Here is a 27573-nt window from a genome sequence, read left to right on the forward strand (position 1 = left end):
ACCCAAAATAATTGCAAGGAAATGTAAAACTTATTGCGAGGGAACGCAACTATTGCGATTAAATTCAAAACTATTTCAGAAAATAAATCCCATCCCTGTCTTCTAAGGGGCTCTGTAGATTTGCACCCTTTTAGTTTCACTAATACATCAAGTGTTTTAATAATGCCAGACTCTGATAAGATGTAGCCATTATTCATTTTAGTTTAGTTTCCTAACTCCCTGCCTGCGTCATCTTCTGTGAACATGTCTAGCTCCTCCCAAACACAATTTATTTATTTTTTAATGTGTGTTATGTGTGAGAGCAAGATTATGACACCCTCTAAACTAAAGGAGATTCTGGGACTTTGTAATGTTTTCCTGGAGAGGTTCTGTTTCCATAAAGTTCAGTGCAGGACACGTGAGGCAAGCACGGTTGTCTTCTCCAGCCTAACTGCAGAGAGGAAATTAGATCCAATGCCAGGATTCCCAGTGTGTGATTGAGCTTCTGCCAGAGTGTTTATTGTTAAAGGTGAGTGTGATACCAACTTTCCCTGTTACTATCCATCGCATGTTGGTGTGAATCTGTTTTTGGTTATTTACTGTATCAAGACCTCTGATGTTAGTTGGACATTTTGTATCTAGAATATATGGGACAATGAAATAATGATCTGACTTTAATCGTTCCAGCCAACTGGAGCACTGAAGATCAACAATATTTCTTCATATAATTTCAGAGTAAAGTTACTTTGTAGTCCTGTCCAGACATCAAGTTTTCAAGAGACATCTGCCTTCATATCATATTTTTGGTGCATACATTTCAAAATCATGGCACACAGTTGCAGAGGCCAGGAGCAGGGAACCAGTTGTTGAGATTTCTGGAAGCCACTGTCACAGTAGTAGTTCAATATTTATTACAATTACTCTGTGTTCCTCTCATGTTGGTTTCTTATGGATGTGACAGGTTGTTGACTGGTGAACTCCAGCTCGTGTGTTGAAGAAACTCATTAAAAATGGAGGCTGTGAAAGTAGGCCAACGGTTCGCTAATTTAGAGGCGATGGGTAAAGAGAAAGGAGAAGCAGTTCCCAGTTTTCCATTGCCTTTTTCTCAGTTATCTAATACCATTGTTTTCCTTTGGTCCATTCTCTGAAGTTGGTGTCCCCACTTTCCTATTTACTAACTAAAATATACCTTGTAAAGCAACGACTGTGGTAGTCCCTTGCCCACAGAATTTTCTCACTGTGAATACAGTCAGAGATTATTTTAATTACTGAGATTAAAACCTACGCGGTTCTATCATAGGAGAGAGCATAACAGTCATTTCTGTTACGACAGAAATTCTCAATTTTTTGAGCAACTCTTTAACCTTACAAATGAATGGGGAGAGCTGTAAATTGTCACTCATCTGTCACAAAATCATCTGTGACTTTTCTTATAAAACATCAATTTATCATAGTAAACTCCACAAATAGTTCATTACAAAAGGATTGTTTAGCGTAAAACATGTTGAAGATTAGCGGAAAGACTGTCAATTCTTTAAGTGATGAGCTGTTTCCTCACAAAAGCAGTTTATTCAGCACACTGAGGCATCTCCTCCATAGACATCCATTTACAAAGAGCGGCATCTTGTCTCCTCGCCAGTGTACCACCATAGAATGTCTATGGGAGCGCCACATTATGCTATTTTGGCATTTACATTTAAAATGCAACCTCCAAATCTCGCTCATAAATGATAGTGCTACAGGAAAAGGTTAAAATATTTGAATTGATGCAAAAATGTCTGATGGGAGATGCCACTTTGTCAGTAACTCAGCAGAATGGGGTCGATTTCAGGGGACCGGAACATTCGCAACATGTTGACTTCCGGTGATTATTTTGTTGCCAACTATTCCAAACACACTGGCCAAATGGGAAAAAAACTGATAGTTTGAAACTTTGAGACAAGACAAGAGAGCAGGATTTCACTATCACTGCATTATTTATTACTGCTTTGAGTTATCCAGATTTTTAAGCCAGTTTTGAAAGTTGAGGAAATAGGTTTAGTAATGGGTCTGCTGGAGCTCAGAATGTATTTTAAAAGTTCTATCCAGATTAGGCTCTCCTTAAGGTTTTTCTTTTTAATTAATATTAATAAAAATGTATTTCAATTTTTTCCTCCTTAAAAAAAAAAAGCTAATATTTGGGTTACAGTGAGGCACAGTAGAAGTAAATGGGGCCAGTATTTAAACAATAAAATATTAACTTTTTCAAAAGTTTAGCCACTAGACATAAACAATATGCATGTTAACACGATTTTAGTGTGATAAATTGTCGTTTTATGTGTAAAGTTTAATCCAATTCATTTCCACGGCGACATAGTGCTGTAAACCCTGTAATCCCGCAAAACAACTATTCAAACAACTTTACAGCTCAAATATTACACAAGTTTTAACAGAAGAATTAATGTAAGTGCTTTTATGAAATTATAAGCTTCAGAATTCTGCCATTATACAATCCAAAAATTTGCCACATTAACTCCCATTGTATGTGCCTCGCTGTAACCTTGATTTTTGCTTTTTTAAAGAAAAGGAGGGACAAGTCGAAATAACTTTTTGAGGTAACCAACATTATGCCACAAATGCTGTCAGTTGAGGTTAACTTGTATTGAGCCCAGAATATTCCTTTAACCATATTACCATTTCAGTCTTCTTGAGTTTAGTTGATCTTTGATGTACATATATGCTCTTTAATATTGTTGAATTACCATTATTGTTGTTACTTGTTGATATATCTCAACTTGTTCAGCAACATTTGTCCATAGGTTCTAGACCTAGAGAACATATGTGAGTTCTGGAGGAAACACCTTCCGTCTCACTGTGGCTCTTCCAGCAGATTCTTGGTTAGTAATTGTTAAGGCAAGACAGGAAGGCAGTAGATTTAATGAAAGTACACTTAATGCCTTATTCTGGTTGGAGGAGTCCCATGGATTTGTCCCAGTGAAAATAAATATGACAAAGCTGGAGTATAAGACTTTTTTATGTAGAAGACATCTTATTCTTCTAATTAGTGTGATTTTCTAATATTTTTCCACTCATTATTACAACAATGAACTATAACAAGAAAAATGGCAAGCATGCTTAAAACTTTAAATTGCCATTTTGATTTACATTGGCTTACTGAAAGAGTAAAGGAAGTGCAGTGAGAGTGTAAAATTGCTGTTTTGAAATGGATTTTCTTACTGATTGCAAAAGGAAGCTAGACACCATTGCTTGAACAGGCCAAAACATGTGATCATGTGAGAGTAAAGTTACTCAAGCTGTGTACAATTATATATATACTGTATATTTCAGATTTCGGACACAGCCTTGGTCATCCATTTCTTCCCTGTCCTTCATTGTCTGACACTCAAACACTATTAGTGCAAGCATATCACAAGCCTGATAGCCCCTTAGCCAAAACAAAAAGTGACAAAGATGCCATTGTATTTTGATTGTCTCATTAATTCCCTTTGTTTTCAATTATCTGCACCATTCATTAGAAGCCTTTGTGCATAACATCACAATGGACTTCTTTGTTTTCTCAATCATTTTGTGACTTGGTCAGAGTTAATGTAGGCATCTATTCAGCTGAGTGGGCCATTGCTGGCAACCAGACTGCACCAAGCGGGATGGAAAGATCTGCTTAATAGGTTTTGTGGTATTTGTATATGGAGAATCGACTGTGTATTTTTTGGTTTAATGTACATATGGTCTGTGCCGTTGGCGATCTGTTCACTGTTTTGCAGTGATTAAACCACACTTTGCTGTTTCCATATTCCTCCTTAACATTCTGCCAACCATTGACAGAAAAGAACACTGCTCAACACTAGCACTGTTTCACTGTTTAAACTGGGCTGCGATGTTCCTTCAGTCCAATATTGAGTCTCCACTCTCCAATGTTCTGCCAAGTGTCGATCCAGTAAATGCTCTGTGTACCATGTGCCATGATTAGCTCACAGTGTGTACCATGTTCTATTCCTAATGAGTCTGGGGTAAGAGCATCACAACCCTCGCTTTCTTTCACTCTCTCCAATATTTGATATCTAGTCAGGTTGTCTCCTCACCAGCCAGCATCTTTGGTTAGATGCCACAGCTAAAGCACACTTGGTCTGGCTGCATCAGCTTGTTTCCATTGCCGTCAAATCTGACATCTGGATCTGCCACTTTTTCTGATTGGTTGTTATGATTCATATGAACCATATGTTGTCCTTGCTGCTCTGTCACCTTTTGTTCTCTTCAACATGTCCCAGAAGGAATTTGTTTCTTGAATGAAGTCTTAGCCTACAGCATAGGTGAATTAGGGACCAAGCCAATGGGGCCAATGCCCAGGGGCCCTTGACTACCAGGGGCCCAGGGTAGCCCTAGGCTGCAAGGTCTCACATCCCATAAACCTTGAAAACAAATATTTATATACTATAATCTTAAATATGTGGGCCCCAGAGCTTATACAAGGCCCCCTGAACAGGTCCCTGTGACAATGAGGCCCCCAGCCCTTTTATAGCACTTTTCCACTGCATGTTACAGTTTGACTCGACTCTGCTCGCTTTACTTTTCTGAGCTTGCTTTTCCACTGCAGTTTAGTGCAGCCTCAACATGGGTGGGATTATAGGCTGATCGTCATCATTGCCGCCTCTTCGCGTCGCCCCATCCAGCTCTCGTTGGATCCTCTCCTCGGCTACTAACGAGAGGAACTTCTACACCGCGTTTATTGACCACGGCGTGGTTTTGTGCACAGCCATTTCTTTTTACAATTCGTAAGTCGCGTGAACAAATGATACTGCTATCGCTGTTGCTAACTTTAAAACTAGCGGGTTGATGGCCCTTGTCACAAATCCAGTTCCGCTGGTAGTGATGATTCTCTCAATTAGTGATCTGCAGGGTTTTGACGTCACATTTAGTATCAGCTTGGCTCGCATGGAACCTCAACCGAGGTGGTGCTAACAAAAGTACAAGGTACTATCCACAGTGGAAAACCCCCAAAAAGCGAGCAGAGTCGAGTCGAGTCAAGCCGTACCGTGCAGTGGAAAAGCCCCATTATAGGACCCTTTTGCTTTCCAGTTTCTAATGACATTTTTTGAGCAATTCTTTAACCTTATAACTCTGTGCATATCATATTTGATACATGACTTTCTAAAGCCTCTACATCATCAACACAATGTGTATGAGATATCTACTGTCACCTGGTGAAAGTTTCCATGCTCTTCTGGAAGTAGAAGACCTTGTAATATAATTTCCAAAATAGCTACCTTCATGTTTTGATTCACTCTTTTTTATGTGGAATCTTTGCTGATTTTGATAGTAAAATGAACAATAACGTTTATATTGTTACTGATTTTTCAAGTTATTGATATTTCATTTGTATTTATTGAATTCAAGCAACATGTGCTTACATTATTTTATAGACAAAAAAAGGTTTAAACAGGTTTAACAATATATAATTTTTGGACTATTATTTAATATGTTAGGCTTTATATGGTTAAGCTTTATTCTTTGTATAAAAGGGCTGTCGAACAAAAACTTTTATTATACTATTATATTGCTATAACTGCAAGTTTGCCCTACATAGAAGAAAAAAAAACTTGGCTTAAGAGGTTGGGAAAAAGAAAATATTGATATTTTATTTTGTGTGGTTCAAAAGCTCTGATTAATCTAGATATGTAAAGTTTGTCGAGACAAACTATAATGTTGGTCTGACAAAACCTTGTCTGAAAGTTGAAAATAGTTTTAAATGCTTGAAATAATAAATTTTTACAGGTTTTACAGAAAGAAAGAAAGAAAGAAAGATAGATAGAAAGAAGAGAGCATCTTAAAGCAGATTAAAGGTCTTGTGTGTAAGTTTTGACAGCTGAAGTTTGAAATCACGAACATTCCAAAACAGACTTGTTGCTCATTTAAACATTCTGTCAGTGTAATGAAGTCTAGGGGATTTTTGGACACTTTGAAAAGGCTTAAATGATGCCTTCACAGGGCTTTTCGATGGAGGAATGATTATGGTAGCCAAGCTGTAGGGTCGTTCCAAACAGAATTTCCAAAAAAAAACAATGACCACTATATTTTCACATCCGTGCTGTGTGTTTGAATTAATCTGTCTATAAATAACATAACAGGTATTAAAAGAGACTTAAATCAATGAAATAGATTGCGTAAATCTCAACTTTAAAAGAAAATTGGTCCGGGGCCCTTGCTAGTCATAATCCGCCCCTGGCCTACAGTATACCTTCCAGATTTACAGATTTTGAAATATGGATATTTACTTCAGCATTATGTTGAATTTGGCAGATACTTTTATCCAAAGTGACTTAGACTTTGTTCACATTGCACCAAATTCTGATTTGATTTTCAAATCTGATCTTTAGGACTGACTGTCCACACTGTTGCTTTGAAAATGATGAAATTAAGATAAGTTTGTTCAGACAGTGTAGTCAATATCTGACATGTACAACCCCAATTCCAAAAAAGTTGTGACATTATAGAAAATACTAATAAAAATAAAAAGGATTATTGAAAGCACTGCAACAACACATCATCTGATGTTTTACCTTGTGAATTAATTTTTTATTTTAATTTTTATATTCACTCATTTCAAATCAGATGTTTCCCACTGTGTAACATCACAATTTCTTGTGAAAATACTTAAACGTTTGGGCACTGAAGACACAAGTTTCTTAAGCATAGCTTAAATTTAGATTTTTCCCCTATTCATCCATTATGCAGATCTTCTGCTGCACAGTTGTATGGGCTTATGAGCTTATGCACCTCTGTTTTTGAATGATAAAAGCATTATTTGTGGATCATTTTGGCAATATTAAATAAAATATGAAAACATTCTGTACTATTTATCACACTAGTGTGCTTTAATGTTTAACCAGGAAGTTTGTTTTGAAATGCTCTTATTTTGTACAAAATGGCACAAAGTCACACTTGTGGTGTTCCCGGTCAAAAATGACCGGTCATTGAAAATTAATGGGGGAGATCAAAAATAAGAGAAACATTTAGTGTTAAGGAGCATGTTCATCATGTTCATGTTCACATAGTATGTGCATGTGTGCTTGCAAACATAAAGGCCTCGGACCTGTGCATGCGCACATACACACACACACACACACACACAAACACACACATGCTCACGTACATGCACAAACTCTTTTGAGTATTACATGCTTTCTTTTTCACATAGATTAACTTTATCCTACCCTGAACTGCATCCAACATCCATTCATCCATCCAACAGTACCACACACACACTAACACACACACATGCACACGCACACACAAACACACATGCTCACATACACGCACAAACTCTTTGAGTATTACATGCTGTCTTACATGTTCGTGTTCATATATGTGCATGTGTGCTTGCAAACATAAAGGCCTTGGATCTGTGCATGCACACACACACACACACACACACACACACACACACATGCACACACACACACACACACACGAACACACACATGCTCACGTACATGCACAAACTCTTTGAGTATTACATGCTAACTTACATGTTCGTGTTCACATATGTGCATGTGTGCTTGCAAATATAAAGGCCTCAGATCTGTGCACGCGTGCACACACACACACACACACACACATACTCACATACATGCACAAACTCTTTTGAGTATTACATGCTTTCTTTTTCACAGAGATGAACTTTATCCTAAACTGAACTGCATCCAACATCTATTCATCCATCCAACATTACCACACACACACACACTCACACACACACAAATGCACGCACATGAACTGTCTTTGTCCCAGAGTGACCCCTCTCCAACAGAATCAATAGAATTGTGGTGTTCCCAGTCAAAGATGTCCGGTCATTGAAAATGAATGGGGAAGATCACAAAAACAGGCCTTTTATTTTGAATTGCTTTTATTTTCCGAAAAAGGGCACAAAGTAACATTTGTGGTGTTCCCTGTCAAATCTGACTATTGTGACAAAGAAAACTGGCCTAAGCCTATTTACACATTAACACTGTCATATAAAGAACATTTCATGGAACAAAAATACCAACACTTCATATTTCTGTTATATTTTCTTTTTTGGAAAACCCAATTTGGAATGCCCAATTCCCAATGTGCTTTTAAATCCTTGTGGTCGAGTAGTGCTTCGCCTCAATCCGGGTGGCAGAGGACGAATCCCGGCTGCCTCCGTGTCTGAGACCACCAACCCGTGCATCTTATCATGTAGCTTGTTGAGCGCGTTGCCACGGAGACATAGCGCGTGTGGAGGCTTCACGCCATCCACGCTCAACTCACCACGCGTCCCACTGAGAATGAACCACATTATAGCGACCACGAGGAGGTTACCCCAAGTGACTCTACCCTCCCTAGCAACCGGGCCAATTTGGTTGCTTAGGAGACCTGGCTGGAGTCACTCAGCACACCCTGGATTCGAACTCGTGACTCCAGGGGTGGTAGTCAGCGTCTTTCACCACTGAGCTACCCAGGACCCCTTTGTTATATTTTCTAATCAACAATAAATTAAATTAACTAACACCTGGTGGTTTGTGTCCTGACAATAGCTTTTTGCATGTGCCTTGCAAATGTGTGCTCTGCATTTGAAAGATCATCAAAGAAAGATTCTGTTGGAGAGGGGTCACTATGGGGCAAAGAAGGTTCTACTGTGTGTGTGTGTGTGTGTGTGTGTGTGTGTGTGCATGCAGCGTGTGTGCATGCGTGTTTGTGTGTGTGGTAATGTTGGATGGATGAATGGATGTTGGATGCAGTTCAGGGTAGGATAAAGTTCATCTATGTGAAAAAGAAAGCATGTTATACTCAAAAGAGTTTGTGCATGTGCATGTGCGTGTGCATGTGTGTGTGTTAGTGCAAATGTGTGTGTATGTGCGCGTGCACAGGTCCGAGGCCTTTATGTTTGCATGCACACATGCACAAATGTGAACATGAACATGATGAACATGCTCCTGAACACTAAAATGTTCTCTTATTTTTTATCTCCCCCATTCATTTTCAGTGGCCATTTTTGACCAGGAACACCACAAGTATCACCTTTGTGCCATTTTGTTCAAAATAAAAGCATTTCAAAACAAACTTCCTGGTTAAACAGTAAAGCACACTAGTGTGATAAATAGTACAGAATGTTTTCATATTTTATATAATATTGCCAAAATTATCCACAAAATTTAAAAAAGCAAAATACGAGGTTACAGTGAGGCACTTACAATGGACAATTTTGGACGGTTTAAACACAGAAATGTGAAGCTTATAATTTCATAAAAGCACTTACATGAATTCTCCTGTTAAAATGCATGTATTATTTCATATTTTTTTGTCAGTTTAGGGTTTGTTGACATTATATCGTCACGGTAACAAAGCTGTAAAACTGGCTATAACTTTACCCAGAAAAGGCAAGTAAGAGATTTTATCACACTAAAATCATGTTTACACGCATACCCTTTATGTCTTGTGGCTATATGTTTGAAACAATGAGTATTTTAACATTCAAATTGTACTTCCATTGTAAGTGCCTCACTGTGACCCAGATTTTTGCATTTTTTAAAGAAAAGGAGGAACAAGTCGAAATTAATTTTTATGGTAATCATCATTATGCCACAAATGCTGTTCATTGAGCTTAACTTGTATTGAACCCTGAACATTCCTTTAATAGAATGTCTTAAGAGCCAAAAATGGGTGAATTCAGACACAGATTTAGACAATATCATGCATGTGATGTCAAAATACATGATGTTTTCCAAATTATAAAAAAAGACGTGATATCCGATTTGATGCTTTAAAAAAAAAAAAAACTTGGTCTCATATGAAACATGTCACTATACCTACATCTTTACAAAATACTTTTTATGTGGCTTGTTGTACCTATATCGGCAGTTTCCTGGTGAAATGAACACTAGAGGTGCTAAAGCAACAATTACTTTTATTCTCTTTCACACAAATCAAAAGAGGCAGATTAACAGTTCATTAACACTTACTTACGAGTCGATACTTCAGCCGAAAGTGTAATAAATGCAAATATGACCTGGTTGCTTCAGCTATTGCGTTTTTCATTTCATATCTGCTTTTTATGACACTGTCGGTTAGAGTTAAATTTTAGGGAAGGAAGGTAGGTTTTGTTTATTTAAAACAAAATTGAGCATTAACCTGAAAAACCTCATCTGACTGGGAGAACATTTAACTTGCTTTAAGTGCCACTGAGTTGACATTTCATCTCAGAAATGCCGCAATACGTGTCAGGAGCCATGTAATATTGTGTTGCAAAAATGTCACTACAGTCATTTTGTGACATTTCATGAGATCAGGCTCCAAAAATCAGATTTTAATCAAATCACATCCAAACGATTTCATGTGCTTTTTATTCTTTAGACTACAAACAACTAAACAGATTTTAATTGGATTCAGCAAAAATCTGATTCTTGCAGCACATACAAGGTGTACAATTTTTATCGGTTCATGTGTTAACTGGGAATTGATCCCCTGACATTGCTAGTGCTATGCTTTACCAATAGACCTACATTATTACAATCATTCTCCTCAGCATATTGGTACATAAATGGAACAAAGAGATGTCACTGATCATCATGCATTCATCATGCATCATGCAAATCAATGCTAATCGACAGTGCTATGATCTTGTGGTCCTCTGAAGTTCATGCTCATCGATATTGGAACCAACGACCATGATCTCTTATTAATATGGCATGAATATGTTACCACTCACACAAGACATCACTGTAAGCTATAAAAAGTTACAGTGCATCTGCTGTGCTGTATAGAAATGAAGCATTCAGGGAGCAAAGACTGGGGGATGGGCCAATGCTAATGGTGGGGAGTGGGGACTGCACAAACAGTTTAGTTCTGCTCTGGTTGGCAGCACATAAGTCTGTATGATCCAAACTCCAGACTGTCCAGAGCCTGGAATAGCAGCAGTGTGCTAATGGCACTTGAATAAAAAGAAAATTAAATCGTTGATGTAGGCGTAGGAGAAAACAAGAAGGGTCTTAGCTGTGGCCACGAAGGAAGTGGATTATAATCACACTGCTATGTTGTGATATCGAAACACTTTTACTATAGCACATAATTTGAAAAAATGATAAATTTGAATGCATGAATTACAGACTCTCCTACATTTACACACTTATTCCAATGTAATTAACTTCTGCAATAGCTCACTTGATAGAGTGTTGGATTCTGGACTCTGAAGTATGTGAATCGAGACCAGTCAAACACACAAGTTGACACGTGTGAAGAAAGTGTAAATAAGCAACACAAACTGATGTGGTTGCTTCAGAAAATGTGTTTTTCATTTCTTATTTTGTTTTTGGATGCTATCGGTTAGGTTGAGGTGTTGGTTAAGGGTAAGGATTTATATTTTGTGTTTACCTCTCATTTAATTTTAGATCACTATTGGTTAGGATTAGGTTCAAGTTTTAGGTTAGGGAGGTACATTTTACTCATTAAAACTTCCATCTAAAATTTACCTTAAAAACTTATCCTTAATTTACCTTCTGATCCCCACTGGACATTTCACTGGGAAACTGCAGCCAAACATGTGCTAAGGCACGTAATTTCATTTTGCCAAAATGTTGCCACAGTCACGTAATGTTCCTGAGACCAGGCTGGGAAAAACTGGACTGCACGCGAACGGTCTGCTTGGACTGTGCTGATGATGAAATATGCGTCACGCACACTGTGAGCAAGACCTTCTAGCACATGAAAAACCAAAGTATACTTTGGTCTTAGTCTCTTTGATATTCTGGTCCCCAGATATGACTCAGGTCCCTCCTTCAACATAAGCCTGTAAGATTTTTTCTCATGTTTTATCATGGCCTGGTGACAGAGGATCAGCTATCTGTAATATGGTATGCTGGCTTAATCTGTGTTTTTACCATAACACCCATTAGTTCACCAGTGCAGACCGAAGAGTTTAAATAAGACATTGCTGTTATTGTATGACCACAAAAATAGTATAAGTTGTTATTGGGGTTTTTTCTCCTTATCCAATTTTATATTTTTGTCAACAAGATAAGAACTTCAGGTCAAGAGGTGAAATCTAGAAAGATGCTTTCCAGGAGATAAATAATCATTGTTCTTGCTCAGAAAGTGAATTCAGTATTTTGGATCGCTTGGATTTGAGAAGATAATAGTGCATGAGGCAACTGTTTTTGTTGCATTTGGGATTAAATAATGTGTTGTTCCTTTAGATTTAAACCAACTGGAGCTCAGGCTATCAAAACAACACCATCACACTAAATGGAAGAGAAGATTATGAGGCCCTCAACCTCAGTATTATTGTTGGCTGCCCATGCTGTTATTATAACATTCTTATTTTTTGTAGGCTTTTATTAAAAGTATTTATGTTTGGGTTTTTCACATTTGAAATTGTTAACCCAGTGTCATTCTAATGTATATTAACACTGTCCTTGGTTATCTTTTTCACATTAACAGTTTCACACTGTTCATACTGTACCCTGGGTTAGTAGTTAATACTGGGTAGTGAGGTTTTCGAGATTTTACACTGTACATTTGTAAACCCTGGTTAAATGTTCTAATTTGCATTATAGTGTGTGGAAAGTTTTTGTGAATGTACAAGGTCCATGAATGCCTAAAGATCTTAGCATAGTTTATAATTGGTTGTCTGTTAGATGTCTGCTAAACACAGCCTGATTTCATGAAAATTATGTGACTGTGGCAACATTTTTGCAAAATGATTTTACGTGGCTCCCTACACGTATCATGGCAGAGTTAAATATTCTCCCAGACAGATGAGGTTTTTAAGGATAATGCTCTATCGAGAGTTAAATTAACAAAACCTACCTCCCTACCCTAAACCTTTAACCTAAACCTAACCGATAGAGTCATAAAAGCAAATGTGAGATGAAAAACGCAATTGCTGAAGCAACCACGTCATTTTGTAATGCTTTTATAACACTTTGGCTCACGTGTCAACTCACATGCTGAACCCGTTTCAAAATTAACAAGTATAAAACTCTTCTTAACCCAAGGTTAAAAGTGGCCATAACCAGGTGTTTAACCTTATGTTGTGTTCTGGTCATTTTGATGTTGACAGACAATTTGTTTTTTTCTTTTTTACTTTTTTTTTTTACTTGATCCAATTGGAATAAAATTCCTTGACTTTGTTCGCATGTGATATCTAAAAACACCAAAATGTTTTGACCATTTTTTAATTTTCTTGGTTTTATTTCACTTTGTTACACTTGTTGTGTTCCCGGTCAGAAATGACCGGCCATTGGAAATGAATGGATTAGATTACAAAATACAGAAATTTGAAATGTTCAGGAGTATTCCAATCCTTTAGATGAGCACATATGTGGATGTGTGTTTGCACACATAAAGTCCTCGGACATGTGCACACACATACATAAATACAAACACACATCATGAGTGAAGCGCCCTCTTGTGCATCGTCTTTCCATGTGTAATCTTTGAAGAATATTTCAAGATCTACTTATCATATTATGTTGCGTTTGGTCTCGTTTGGGATAATCTGCTGTAAATTACGATAAGTCATTGTCTGTATTATATGTTTCGGGATGTAATAAGGAAAAACGTGACAAAAAAAACATTTTTGTTTAGTAATATTTATGTGTGTCTGTGGGAATTTCATACACTAATACTCACTGAAATTTGGCCTCTGAGTGAAACAAATTTGCTCATTGCATTCTACTAATTGAGATCTTTCCAATAATATATAATCAACATGGTCACACAGGAAGTTGGCATGCTGTTTCCGAAAGTTCCGGTACCCTAGGATCGGCGACATTATGCCGACTCACTGACATGCAACATTTCCCACTAGACATTTTTGAATCTATTTCAATGTGTTTACCTTCCCACATTGCTCGACTGGCAGCGCATTGCATCAGCAGCATGAGAGACCCGGGATCGGACAACGTTGAAACCAGGAAGTAATCGTGTTCAGTTAATCAGTGACGAGCGTGATTCTGAGGTTGCACCTGTCCCCCAACATTTCATTTTTACTCCACTTATGGTTAGGTTTAGGTTTGGGTTGGGGGAAGAATCCATAAGATATGCATTCCTCTTCAGTGTATTACATCCTGTATAGCTGAAAAGAACTCACTTCACAACTAGCTTTTGACAACCTCTCCTGGACATAAATGGAGCTTACACGTGCCTATATGCCCTACAACACTTACTGCTTTGGCCACTGGGGGCAGTGCTTTAAATTTCGGTTAGCATATACCGATTTTTGCTTTAAATAAAAAGTCGACCTTCTCTTTCCGATTTACATTTTACATCTCATCTGCTTTATGGTTTTACCAACACTGAATATAATTTTTGTGATAACAAATTTGTAAATGATGAGAACGAAACAGTTCTTATTTGTCAGCAAATTAAAAAGCATTATTTAAGAATTGGAAGGATCAGCTATATGCATTGCAAAGTCCAGATTCTAGGCTTTAAAAATGACATCTATTTTGTTCAGATAAAGTAAGTGCTTATAAATTTATTACGTAATTATTAATATATATACAGTATATATATATATATATATATATATATATATATATATATATATATATATATATATATATATATATATATTTTTTTTTTTTTTTTTCTGCAAGGAGTGCCCCCCACTGTCCCGGATAGGCTCAGTTGAATTAATCCTTCTATCAATAAAAACATATACATTTAAAAAAAAAAAAAAAAAAAATTAAATATGGAGTCGGTCGGTCATTTCATTTTGACCTGGAACACAAAGAGTGGTAGCTAATCAGAAACACAGCACATGGGTTAAAAAAGATGTTAACTGTAGATGTTAAGCATAGTGTGAGTCCTGTTTTGAATTTTTTTGAAGGCAAATGTTTATGTGTGTGATGGTTTGAGCTTCAAGGACAAAGTGACACACCTGATATATACCTGACAGACATTTCTATCTGGTGTGGTGTGTTACGTTGTGTGGTCGTGTGTCTTCTCAGTTGGGTTTTTTAGCTTTCAAAGAATGAAAGGGAGAAGGAGAAGGCGGCTTGCCAGCAGTGCCCATCAAGGGGCCCTGTTCTCCACTGCTTTTACACTTTGCCAAGTCAGTACTGGATCATCAATTCCAAATAGACTGTGTGCAGCCTGTAGCATAAACACAAACATTAAAATATTAAATTCTGGTTCATCTATGTATATATGACTATCCATGTCCGCCTTTTCAATACAATGGCAGTGAAATTGCATTGATTTTGTTTTTTTTTGGTTTTTTTTGTGGATTCATTTTAATTTTTGGGTGAACTATACTTTGAGCTATTTTCCCCAAGCAACTTTGGGAAATATGTAAGGTTGTTCAGTATATTGGGATAAATGTAGGAGCACTGGTTGGAGGTCCACAGTACATCGGCTCTTCACTTGTACAGTTTCTTTGAAGCTGAGCCTGTTGGCACTTAACCAAATCTTGCACTCGGAGAGCAGTGTGGGAACGAGTAGGAGGGGAGAAGGAGGTGTGGTAGAGACGGGGTTAATGAGTCCATGGTTGGAGAATATCAATGATTTGGTACTTCCTCATTTAACTGAATGTACAAAAGATGCAGAAAGACATGATGTGATCATCTAAGAATGTTAAGAATATTTTATTGTACAACGTGCAGTATGTTGTGTATCACACATAATCCTTCATAATTACCTTATAACCCCCTCAGAAAATATTTTTCTTGTGTCTCACATTACTTAACCATGTATGCCATATTAATATAACTGTCAAAAGAACAGAGAAAAATCCTTTATTCTGTTTGCAATATTTATGCAGTAATATGGTATATGAACCCTGTAGTTTCAGACACAGGAAGTGGAAAAAAGAAAGAAGAAAGCAAAGTCACCTGGTGACACTAGATGCTGATTTTATTTTAAAATGGTTTTCTTTAGAAGTGTGATGTAACAGACCACAAAAATTGCAGTCTGCCCTGAATAAGTGTTGCATACTCAAATGCTCAAAGCAAAATAGATGTATATGCCTAGTTTTGGTGTTCATGTCAGTTAGTAAAGCATAGGACAGATCAATTTCTCAGTACAGTTAAATCTTGGTTTGGTTGCACTGGGGATGTGACAACTTCTCAAGGTTACTCTTTGTGTTACTATTTTAGTGATAGACACAATGGTTTTTATATGGATGTAATGGTATATTTACTATACCCTACCCATAATTGTATACCTAAAACTTTACTGTCACTGTTAATATGAGTAGATTTAAAGCAAACCCTGATTTGGCCAATTTATGAGCCTTTTTAACCTCTGAGGACCACTACAGAGTCATGATTCTCTTGTTTCAGTTACATGTTTCATGTTTCAAATTAATCTAATCTCAAATCTGAATGGCATTTGCAAGGTTTTTTAAATACCTCTGCTTCATCAAACTTGTAATTTGTCCCATTATGTGTACTGAAGGGCAGATAGTGGATTTTTGCTTTATGATGCAATTGTTTTTTGTTCTTCCTTTTTGCTGGTGTGAACACTCATAACACAAGCCCACACATAGATCACAAACACAAGCCACTGGTAAACCGCCTGTTGCCATCCCTTGTCATTCTCAGTGGTGCTCTGCATTCATCACCGCCACCAGGGGAGTGTATCTCATGCCTTCTGGCCCTACTCTGGCTTTATTGTCCCATTCTTCTCATCTTAAACCTAAACCCATAAACAATCTGGACCATATCACAGCCTTGAAAATAACAAATGTATCGTCTCTTGCCCTCTTATCTGCTTTTATTAGACGTTGTTACTTCAATAGTTATTTTAACAGGTTAGGGAAGATGCAGCAAAACGTCCATTGGCACCCACTGGCCTACATGATTTTCAGTTTTATGCTGTAGCTTTATAAATAGGCAGATGTAGCAATTTACTTCCCCATTTCAAAATATGTTACAATTGATTAGTAAATAAACATTGTTCTAATTGGGGTGGGGGCGCCTTCATTTTTTTTTTTAATGTAATATAATTTAAATTGATTATTGATTATATATATATATATATATATATATATATATATATATATATATATATATATATGTATTTATATATACTAGGCAAGTTAATGCATTATTAATTAAGTTGCCTATATATTAACATATATGCTGGTATATTAAATGAAAATGAAATGTAATTAATAAAATGTAAACAGATACAAATGTATTTATAGTGTATACACTATAAACATATTTTTATCTATTTAAGAAAAACATTTTTTTTATATTTTGGTAAATTATCACTTTTATTTATTATTTTGTTAAAATATTTAATAGCTCATTTAACATATATGCTGGTATATGAAATTAATCTAAATTTGATTTAATAGAATTTTAATGGATTAAAATATAATTTATCGTGTACATTATTAATTTGCTATTTTATTAATTATTTTGTTAATATATTTAACAGCCTATATTTTAACACATATGCTGATATATTAAATAAATATGAAAATATAATTAATTTAATATAATTTAAATTGATTAAAATATATTTTATAATGTGTATTATTAGTTAATTTATAATATTTAATTATTGTGTATGTATTTAATAGCCTATATATTAACATATATACTGAAATATGCAATGAATATGAAAAACTGTGCCAATGCAGTAGAGTCCACATCACATCAACTTTAGCTATCCAAAATAAAACCCTGTGGACGAGCAAAGCAAAGGCGAGCCTGTGCTTTGAAAGGTTGTTTGTCAGTAGTTGAATGTTATTGAAAGGAATTAGAACTTGGGGATGGGGTGGGGAGAAGAGGGGGTGGGGAGACAGTCGGAGCCGAAATCATTTTCCCTCTCAGACTGTGTGAGAACGAGTAGAATCGCATCTCTCAGCCCGGGAAGCGATTCATACTCTCCAAGTGGACGCGCGTCGGTTTGGTTCCAGAACCCGGTTGATTCGGCACTGACCGCGCGTCTGTCCGTCTGTCTTTCAGCGAGATAACGGACTTGCACATGGTCTATGGTAATGGGACCATAAAGGGAAAAAAATTCCATCGCATTAAATAAATAAAAAACTGACAAGGGTAGTAAGCAAATACGTGAAGATATCTCACTGATAGATGGGCATGGAGACGCGTAGAGGAGATAAGATATAACAGACTGGACAAGAGGACGCATCCGGGATTTATTTCTCAACTTGAAATAAATCGTTTTAAAGGAGTTATAGCATTTTTCCAGGTATATTTCTGACTGTTCCATGCAAGCATGAGCCGAAAAGAGATGAGGTTCTGTTCAGGATGCTGGAGCGCGCTGATGCTCTCTGTCCTTCTGGTTGTCTTCTTGATACCGGTGTTTGCGCATGGTAAGATTTTACTTCACACTTGCATATTAAAACATGCTTTTAAAAACGAGGTGACATGAAAGAACAGCTTTGCAAAATGGGAATGTCGGTCAGTAGTGCAGCCGCTGCTGGTTTTGCTGCGTGCGCTTGAATCATGACTGTGCGCGCCTGGTGCTGATGTGCTTTGGACCAGCGCCGTGGAAATGTAGGTTAAATGTCGTACTGGGATATTTGGGGATTCGTCCAAAAATTCACATCACCATTAATAAACCCACAATGAAAGGAGAGGAAAACCTCGCAAAAAGAAAACATTTATAGCCACTGATATAGAATTTCCCATTGAGATATTGACCGTAATGTCATGTGCAAATTTTTGTTTTCTCTGGTCCCCAATGCAGTCGTAGTAGCTAGTAGTAGTAAGGCATGTGCAGAGTTACTGTGCTGTGATTATTCCAAAGAGCAGCTGTCACTATGGCAGTGATGGAGGCACACAAAGGCAGGATTACGGCACCGAATAATTTATGCTCGGACATTCTTGCACAGCACGACTCTGGTTGCAAATCACACTCTTTATGATCGTGTTTTGATTTTACGCACGGAAAAAAAAGAATGTCTTTATTGTTGTAATGACCAGCCGCTTAGATTTTTAAATTCACTGTGATATTCCCCCTTTCCCAAGATGTCCAGGGAGGGATGGAGGACCAACCCAATGGGAAAATTCCAATAGATCCCTCATCACAAGTGATGATCTCATTTTGGTCTTCTCTTTATCTGGGTAATTACGCAGGTCGTTTCCATTAATCGTATCAAACCGAAATGCATAGAGGGTTATCTATTGTCCATCCAGTTGGATGCTCAATTTCTGCATTTCACTGCCCAGCAACAAGACAGGAAAAAGTGTTCTTGCAATCCTTTATGCAAAATCAATCAATTGCATGGGGGCAAAGAATGACCATGGCAATCAGCCTTTGTACAGGTCCATTTATTACATATTTATTACGTATTCATTGCATGTTTTACTCAATGGTGCCCCAGCTGTACACACCTTTGTCAAAGCTGGTGTTATGGCGACCAGTATGGTACCAGCCAGGTGAAGATGATGTCACCGGTGATCATGCCCTTTGTCAGATTCATTCTCCTACCTGCTTTTGGTTTTTATTGTTCATTCAGACCCCCTATGTAACCGAGAAGGCATATGTCGAAGAAATTATAGCCATGCTTTAAAAAAGATCTCATGATTTACTTAGAAAATTGCTTGAAAATTGTAATGTAAGTCGGGGAAGTGTACCATTAGCCAGTAAAGGCAGCTTTTTCAATCCTTGAGGTCATCATTGGTGCTGTGTAAACTGTTTTAAATATGATTTGATCCCAGTAATTGATTTGATAATGTATTCCGTTCAGTATTTGCTGAATTGCCCTTTTATTGTCTCAAGAGTCCAGCGGACACACATTTGGTTTCTTCCGAGCTAGGCGAATTCAGATGCTGGTGAAGAAGAAAAGGTGTTGCCCGCCACGTCAACATCAAACCTTAATGTTGAAGCTTTTGATAATGGTATCTTGTTTGTCCATTATGTCAAATGATCTACATTTTACAGAAGTTGCTCTGATCTCAACTAATGCTTTTACTCTTGGTGTTGGATAAATTTACCCATATATGATTAATAGCACTTTTAACCATGTATGTGCCACTTGTTACTGGGTGTCAATCTAAAGCAATGAAAGATTACATTTAAAGCAAGTGGATTCTGATCTCAATCCCTTTGAGCTGCAGAGGAGAATATCTGCTATATGCTTTGTCCTACAACACTTTAACCCTCGCTCCATAGAGGTAATGATGTCTGGGGTGTGCCATCATTGCTTCGACCATGCTGATAATCCTTACAAATGTTATCCACCATTCGAAATGTGCTATATTCTCAAATTACAGAGGCATACAGTTTAAGAAAAACATTTCAACGCAACATTGCCCAATCTGACAATTTTAAAGGCTGCTGTTCTTTGTTTCAAGGACATGATGTCATTTATGCAGTTACAAGTTGTCTCAAATTAATATGGTCAGGTCTTGTTAACATATTGCATTTTTGTCATGATATCACAGTTACTGCATGGAAACATTAGTGCATTTTGATGGATTAATTGGCTATAGTGGTAGTGTCAGGTGTAATATACTCAAAAACAACAATTTACAGCACCAAAACGTTAGCTTGTCAAAGTATAACAACAGCAAAGAGGATGTTAATAGAACATCAGTGGTTGTGAAGATGCTTGAATATCAAGCAGGTGTGTCTGGATTAAATATCATAATTTTTTTGTTGAAGGCTTAGAAACACTTCTTTATTTTCTATGTGTTCAGTGTGAGTGTATGAATTTGTAATGATGTTTTTTTCTTGCACAACACATTCAAGCTCCACTGTTGCATTCACTCTGCACAGTAAGGGAAAGCTGGTTCCCATGGCAACACATCCCTTCTTCATCCCACCACCTGTTGAGTACAGAAATGAAAAGATTTATGCTTGGCGAGGTATAGAGACGTCTAGTGGCAGCTGTCTGAATATATTCCAAGGTCAAAAGATTTGTTTGTTAACTCCTGCATAATTAGCCCAGGTAAACTATTCCATGGAGTGTTAAGTTGTCAGGGATATTAAAACTTTCCCTTTGTTCTTGTTCAGAATAATGTCTAACTAAAGGCTTTTGCTATAATCAGGCTGAGAATACAGATTATATATTTTAGCTTTCCTCTCGTTTTCAAAGTCTAACAGATGGAAACAGGTCATTATTGTGTTGAGAAACAGATGAGTTTATTTTTTTCCTGCTTTGGTCTACATTTTATTGCAATCAATTTACTCTGAATCCCTCATTTTTATAATTCACACACATACTTACAATTCTTTTTATTTTGTTACAAAGTTCTGGAGAGATGAAGCAATCAGGACTTTTTTCCTTGATTGTTGGTCAGATAATCAATAATTTAGGCATGAACTCATGGACATCAACTGCTGGTCCTCATTAACATGGATATCATGGCAATCTACACTGTCTCAGACCAGCAGTATGTTCTCTGTTAACATTCTTTGTGCATTATTGGATTCAATACTTAATTTTCTCTTTAAACCGTAGGTGATTGCATCATTTTGCTTGAAGTCAATATGAAATAAAAATTCTACCCAAATTTCCTCTCTTAAATAGGCTACACGTTACTAATCTTTTTGTAAATGATTTAGTGGCTATTTCCAAGAAAAATGTCTCCGTTATCTTTCATATGTAATATATATAATAACTTGCTCTGCCTCTGAAACAATTTCCCTTTTCTGCTGATGTCACCAAGCCTTCTTATTTTCCAATCTCTCTCTTCCAATCGTAGGGTTCGGAACCGAGAACCGTTTCTTATTAAGAACTTCATCTTCAGAGTGCGACCAGTGTAGTTTGATTCCCCATTGAATGACTGTAGTGTTGTCACAATACCAAAATTTCAGTAGTCAGTTTTGATACCAGTGAAGTTTCTCAGTTCTCGATACCAATTTCGATACCAAAGCAAAAATATGCTAGGATGGTAATGTGCTATTGAACAAACTCCTTTAGCAAATTTAAAGTTACATTTCAATTTAAATAATACATTAAAATAAATCTCACATAAGTATGCATTGCTTAAGTGTTTTCAAGCGTACTGAAATCAGTTGTATTTTTTCCCAATTCCTGCTTTCCTTTTTTTTTTTTTTTTTCAGAATTCCATTTTTTATAGTTTAAAATAATTTAATTTTATCATCAAAATGGTGACCAATCAAATGAATTCTTAAAACTTTTAACAAGTGAAAATAGAACAATTACTTTTCAACATACCATTGCATTTTTTTTTTGTTGCAAACTTTTATTCAGTACAACATGCTTGCTTGTGATATATTGCTTATTTATTATCATTATTATTAATATTATTAATATTATTATTATGTATTAATCATTCTTAATTATTATGAATATTACTACTTTGAATATAAAATTTTACAATGCAGTTGTAATATATTTCTGTTGCATTTTCTTAAATTTCAGGCATCTAGCTTTTATTTTAATATGAGCTTTTATTTTGTCGTGTGTTTTTGACAGAAGCTTCACACATCCGAATAAACAGCAGAGATCTGTAAACAATTTGCTACATGGCCCGGTGTGATCGTTAAAGTGCAATTGCTGTGATTTAATCATATAAATGTATAGTCTACATGTGCTGCACACTTCACAGTAGATTAGTGCTCTTTTTTGTCATCTCATACAATGTGAATGATTCTCAATGTCTGTGGAGTTTCCAGTGTTTGAGCAGTCAGCTTCACAAATTCATTTCAAGCATGTAGCTCATGCAGACTAGTGATGGGTCGTTCATGAACGATTCATTCATTTTTAACTAATCTTTTATGTGACTCAGAAGAACGAGTAGTCTCAGAGAGTAATTCGTTCATTTTGTGTTGGCCGCGCATGCGCATTGCACAACATCCATTCGTTTGTTACGTGAAAACCGCATAGGCGCTGTACAGGAAACAGAAATTAATAGTTCACCTCTCAAGTCCTCTTGTCCAAGTCATTCATTCTTTTGTCACGTGTCAGCCGTATACGCTATGCACTGCACTCTCGCTGCTGCAATTTGAACCAACTGAGGTTTATTTATTAAACCTGCAGGGCATCCACCAAGTAATGTGTTACAAAAATCTAGTCTTGAGGTCATGAACGCATTAATTAGTTTTTCAGCATCAGAAACAGATAGCATGTATCGTAACTTGGCAATATTTCTGAGGTGGAAGAATGCAGTTCTATAAATATTGGAAATGTGTTTTTCAAAGATTAGATTGCTATCAAATATAACACCTACATATTTAAAGTACATCCATTAAGAGTCAGATTATATTTTAGCGTCTCATGTTTTGAGGTTTTTGTTCCAATAATTAGTACTTCTGTTTTATTGGAATTGAGTAGAAGGACATTTCTAGCCATCCACTCTTTAATATAATTTATACACTCTGTTGATTTGGAAAATTGTGAAATTTCATCGGGTTTCGAAGAAATATATAATGTTGTGTATCGTTGGCATAACAGTGAAAATTAATTCCATGGTTCCTGATAATGTTCCCAGGGGGAGCATATATAGGAGAAAAGCAGAGGCCCTAAAACTGTCCCCTGTGGCACTCCATACTTAATTTTAATTTGATCTGACAGTTCCTCATTTATACAGACAAAGTGGTAGCGGTCAGAGAGATAGGACCTAAACCAAGCTAATGCCTGTCCACAAATGCCAACATAATTCTCAAGCCTATCAAAGAGAATGTCATGATCTATGGTGTTGAAGGCAGCACTAAGATCTAAAAGCACTAGAAGAGAAATGAAGCCGCGATCAGATGAAAAGAGCAAGTAATTTGTAACTCTGATAAGTGCAGTCTCTGTACTATTATGGGACCTAAAGCCTGACTGAAATTCTTCATATATACCATTTCTCTGTAAAAAGTAACATAGTTTGGAGGACACTACCTTTTCAAGTATTTTCAACATAAATTGGAGATTTGAAATCGGTCTATAATTTGCCAATTCTCCTTGATCAAGCTATGGTTTCTTGATAAGCGGTTTGATAACTGCCAGTTTAAAGTTTCTTGGGACATGCCCTAAAGATATACAAACACCTGTATATTGGGCCTAACATACATTTTGTTGATTTTGATATTTTGATCATTTTTATTAGCTCTTCCTAACCTATAACAGTGAAGGATTGAAGTTGCTCTTAGGAAATAATTTTAGTCTTTTGGGGTGCTGTTGCAGACGGATGCATAATTCCAGTTTTGTTTCTGATGATTTCGATTTTATCAATAAAGAAACTCATAAAGTCATTACTACTGCTGCGATGGAATATCTGGTTCAATATAATTTTTTCCCTAACCAATTTAGCCACAGTACTGAACAAACACCTAGGATTGTTGTGGTTATTTTCAATAAATAACCTAGCAGTTTTTAGAGCCTATCTGTAGTTAGAGACACTATCCTTCCATGCTCCGCGAAATACCTCTAATTTTGTATTTTTCCACTTACGCTCCATTTTTCGAGCTGCTCTCTTGAGAGCATGAGTGTGATCATTGTATCATGGTGCAGGATTTTTCTCTTTAACTTTCTTTAATCGAAGGGGGGCGACACTATCTAGAGTGCTAGAGAAGAATGTATCCATATTTTCTGTGACAACATCAAGTTCTTCTGAACTTTTTGGCATACTGAGTATTTCAGATAAATCTGGAAGATTATTAGTGAAGCTATCTTTAGTAGTTGAAAGAATAGTTCTACCTAAAAGATAACGTTACGTAGATTGATTTACCTTTGCTAAGGGCAGCATACAAGAGACGAGGTAATGATCTGAGGTGTCATTGCTCTGCGACAGAATTTCTATATTATCAACATCAATTCCATATGACAAAATTAGATCTAGCGTATGATTTTGGCGATGAGTTGGACCTGTCACATTTTGTCCAACCCCAACAGAGTTGAGAATATCGATAAATGCTAATCCCAGTGTATCATTTTCGTTATATATTTGTATGTTGCAGTCACCAACGATTAAAGCTCTATCCACAGCAACCACAAGATCTGACAGAAAATCTGTAAATTCTCGAAGGAATTCAGAATATGGCCCTGTTGGTCTATATACTGTTGCAAGAACAAAATATGACAAAGATTTTTTATTTATATTTGACGATGTTATCAGTTCAAATGAATTAAACATATATCTAAACTTATACTGGTACTTTTGACATCCCTACTCTTATGAGCTTTTTGAAAACAGTGCAAAACGTACAGCGCGACCAGTGTAATCTGATACCGAATGAATTACTCATGAAACTTTTTTTTATTTTATTTTATTTATCTACAGCGCAAAACACAGCGCAACCAGTGTAGCCCGGTTGTGAAAATAAAATGGTTGTGAATGCTATATTATGGTGACTTTTATGAACTGAAAATGTTGTTGGACTTGACCTCTTATCAAAACATGATACTGAAAAAAAAGATGTAATCATCTAATAGTGGACTTCACATTGAGTTCCCAGAGTTTCTGAGTTCACAGTTTTTGCCCGGGCAGTCTGCCATCAGAAAACCATCTGAGGTACAGACAAACTGTCACTGCTCATCGCTGTCCTCCCTTCGCTGTCTGCAGAGCTACACAAAGAGTTTGGCATTTCCCCCAGATTCATGCAATTACGACCAATGGCCATCATTCCTCCTATACTAGCCACCAAAAAACAATCCCCAAATCCTGGAACATACTCCCAGATTACCTCCTCCCCCCATAGGGCTGTATTGAGGGTGTCTGAGAAAAAAAAAGGGTAACTGAGTAATATGTAACAAGAATTGACCATCTGAGAGAAAAGGGGGAAACACAAGGACCCTTTTGTGTCTGTTCAGACTGCACTCTGCCTGGGGCCCCCAGTTCTGCACTTCTGTACGCGTCCTGTCTGGGAGATGCATTAAATCGTATGGCAGGAGATCTTGGATAATACTGTGGCTGTAAAGATCTGACCCAGATCTGGCTATTAAACCCACACAATCTACAAAGCCAGAGTTCCAACTGGTGTCAAATGTGTTTTTCACTGTACAAATAGTCTTGACTGACTGGTCTCTGGCTTGGTCGTTCCTGCTTGTGGAGATGTATCTCTAAAAAGCGTACAGTTACAAAAATCCTGGTTCTAATTAGGTTATCGGCAAGTATCCATGACACACGTTTGCTAATGGTTGAAAGTCATTGTGCATTTACCGTTCTGTCTTATGAAAATCAGGCCTTCCACACCACAGCTTGGATTCCTATCTCCTGTTTTCTACATGAGTCACTCTAAAACACAATTATGCAATTTAACAGATACACTAAACAGCAAACATGATTAGATTACTCAATTGAGAGCTTCATTACTCAGCACTGGTCGTTGTGCTAATGGTGCAAAATACTTTCTTCAATTGCATAGATATATCATACTTTTTAATTACACACCTGGTTTCTATCTAGTCCTGCTCCGACAGATTGGTGATGACTTCCTGTGTTGGTCTGTATTAGTCATCACATTTATGACATTAAAATCAACATGACATGTATTTTTTTGCTCAGTGCACTTTTCAGAACTAAAGATATTTGTGTTAATGGAAAGAACTTTGATATGTATGGATTTCTTTAGCCTTCTACCGAGACTGTTTCAGTTTATCTTTATTTATCTCCCTTAAGCTGACAAGATGCAGTAAAAAACAGAAAACAGTTTTTTTTTCTTTCTTTTTTTTTTTTTTTCTTTTTTTGGTGTTTCTTTGTTACAGTAAGTTTATTTTAATCTGCAGGTATTGGTAAACATTCTTCACCTAATTTAATTGCTCTGACATGACATGAGTTGCTGTTGCCATAGAAATAACAAATCTTACTAACCACTTGAAACCCATCTCTCTATATATTTTTTTCCCTATGTGTTTATGCTTTTTGAAACCTGTATTTGAAATGTGCATTAATCTTGAACACAATGCAGAGATATGAATGCCAAATTATAGATTTGCTAACATCAACTGTTATCACAACGGAGCTTTATCAGATTCGTCTTTGTCAGATTTGTCACAGAAATATTGCCTTAGTGAGTCACGTTTACTAATAAAGCCCAGACCAAGAACATCTGGCCATTTTTGGGAATGCTTTTAGTGGAGTGACTCTGGGCCAAAGAGCTTTGTCTCCACTGTCACACACAATGTCTCAGACTTTTTTCATTTTATTTCTTTATTAGATTTTAGTTTTAACACAAGGAACACAGACATTCTCTTGAGACAAAAATATCCTGACAGAACTAAACAAACGTAAGATAATGGCACAGGAGAATCAACTCAAAACAGCCATGTTTGGAAACAGAGGCTGGGCTGCTTCATGAAAGAGACTGTCATGTTAGTTTGCTTAGATTTTTGCTCTGGGGAACAGGAAAGCAGAACCTCAGATGTTGTGTTTTAAAACACGCCGTTGGCTGAGCCCATGTACAACTTATTCACAAAATGTGCTGTTGCCATTCCACAAATACATACAATTTCTTGTGTAGTGGAAGCCACAGCACATACAGTAGTTTTGATTTTTTTCGTTCCTCAAGTACCTGTGTGCATGTCCAAATGCCTGAGAAGTATTTTGAAGAAAATGTTAGAAATGTCTCAAAATCACAATGTCAAAGCTGCTCTATTCCATACAATGAAAATGTTGTTCAAGTTCAGTTGCAGTTTTTGCTTGTTTTATAAAAAAATAAAAAAATAAAAAAATAAAAAAATAAATAAAAAATAAAAATGGTATGTTA

General features: G+C 36.6%; 1 protein-coding gene across 8 annotated transcripts in view; it reads left to right on the forward strand.

Annotated features, from left to right (window-relative positions):
• The first annotated feature begins 351 nt into the window (after positions 1-351).
• Positions 352-27573, forward strand: part of LOC127453465 (chondroitin sulfate proteoglycan 5-like) — a 63801-nt gene continuing 36579 nt past the window's right edge. For 7 of the 8 annotated variants that reach the window (XM_051719837.1, XM_051719839.1, XM_051719842.1 and 4 more), the window contains exon 1: positions 17766-18283. In XM_051719837.1, coding sequence (XP_051575797.1) covers positions 18187-18283 — 97 coding nt within the window. In that variant the 5' untranslated portion in view covers positions 17766-18186. Of the gene's footprint in view, positions 509-17765; positions 18284-27573 lie in introns of those variants that run through there. The other variant, XM_051719844.1, reaches the window with a different exon arrangement.

This window comes from Myxocyprinus asiaticus, chromosome 15 (assembly GCF_019703515.2).
Source record: "Myxocyprinus asiaticus isolate MX2 ecotype Aquarium Trade chromosome 15, UBuf_Myxa_2, whole genome shotgun sequence".
NCBI classification, from domain to species: Eukaryota; Metazoa; Chordata; class Actinopteri; order Cypriniformes; family Catostomidae; genus Myxocyprinus; species Myxocyprinus asiaticus.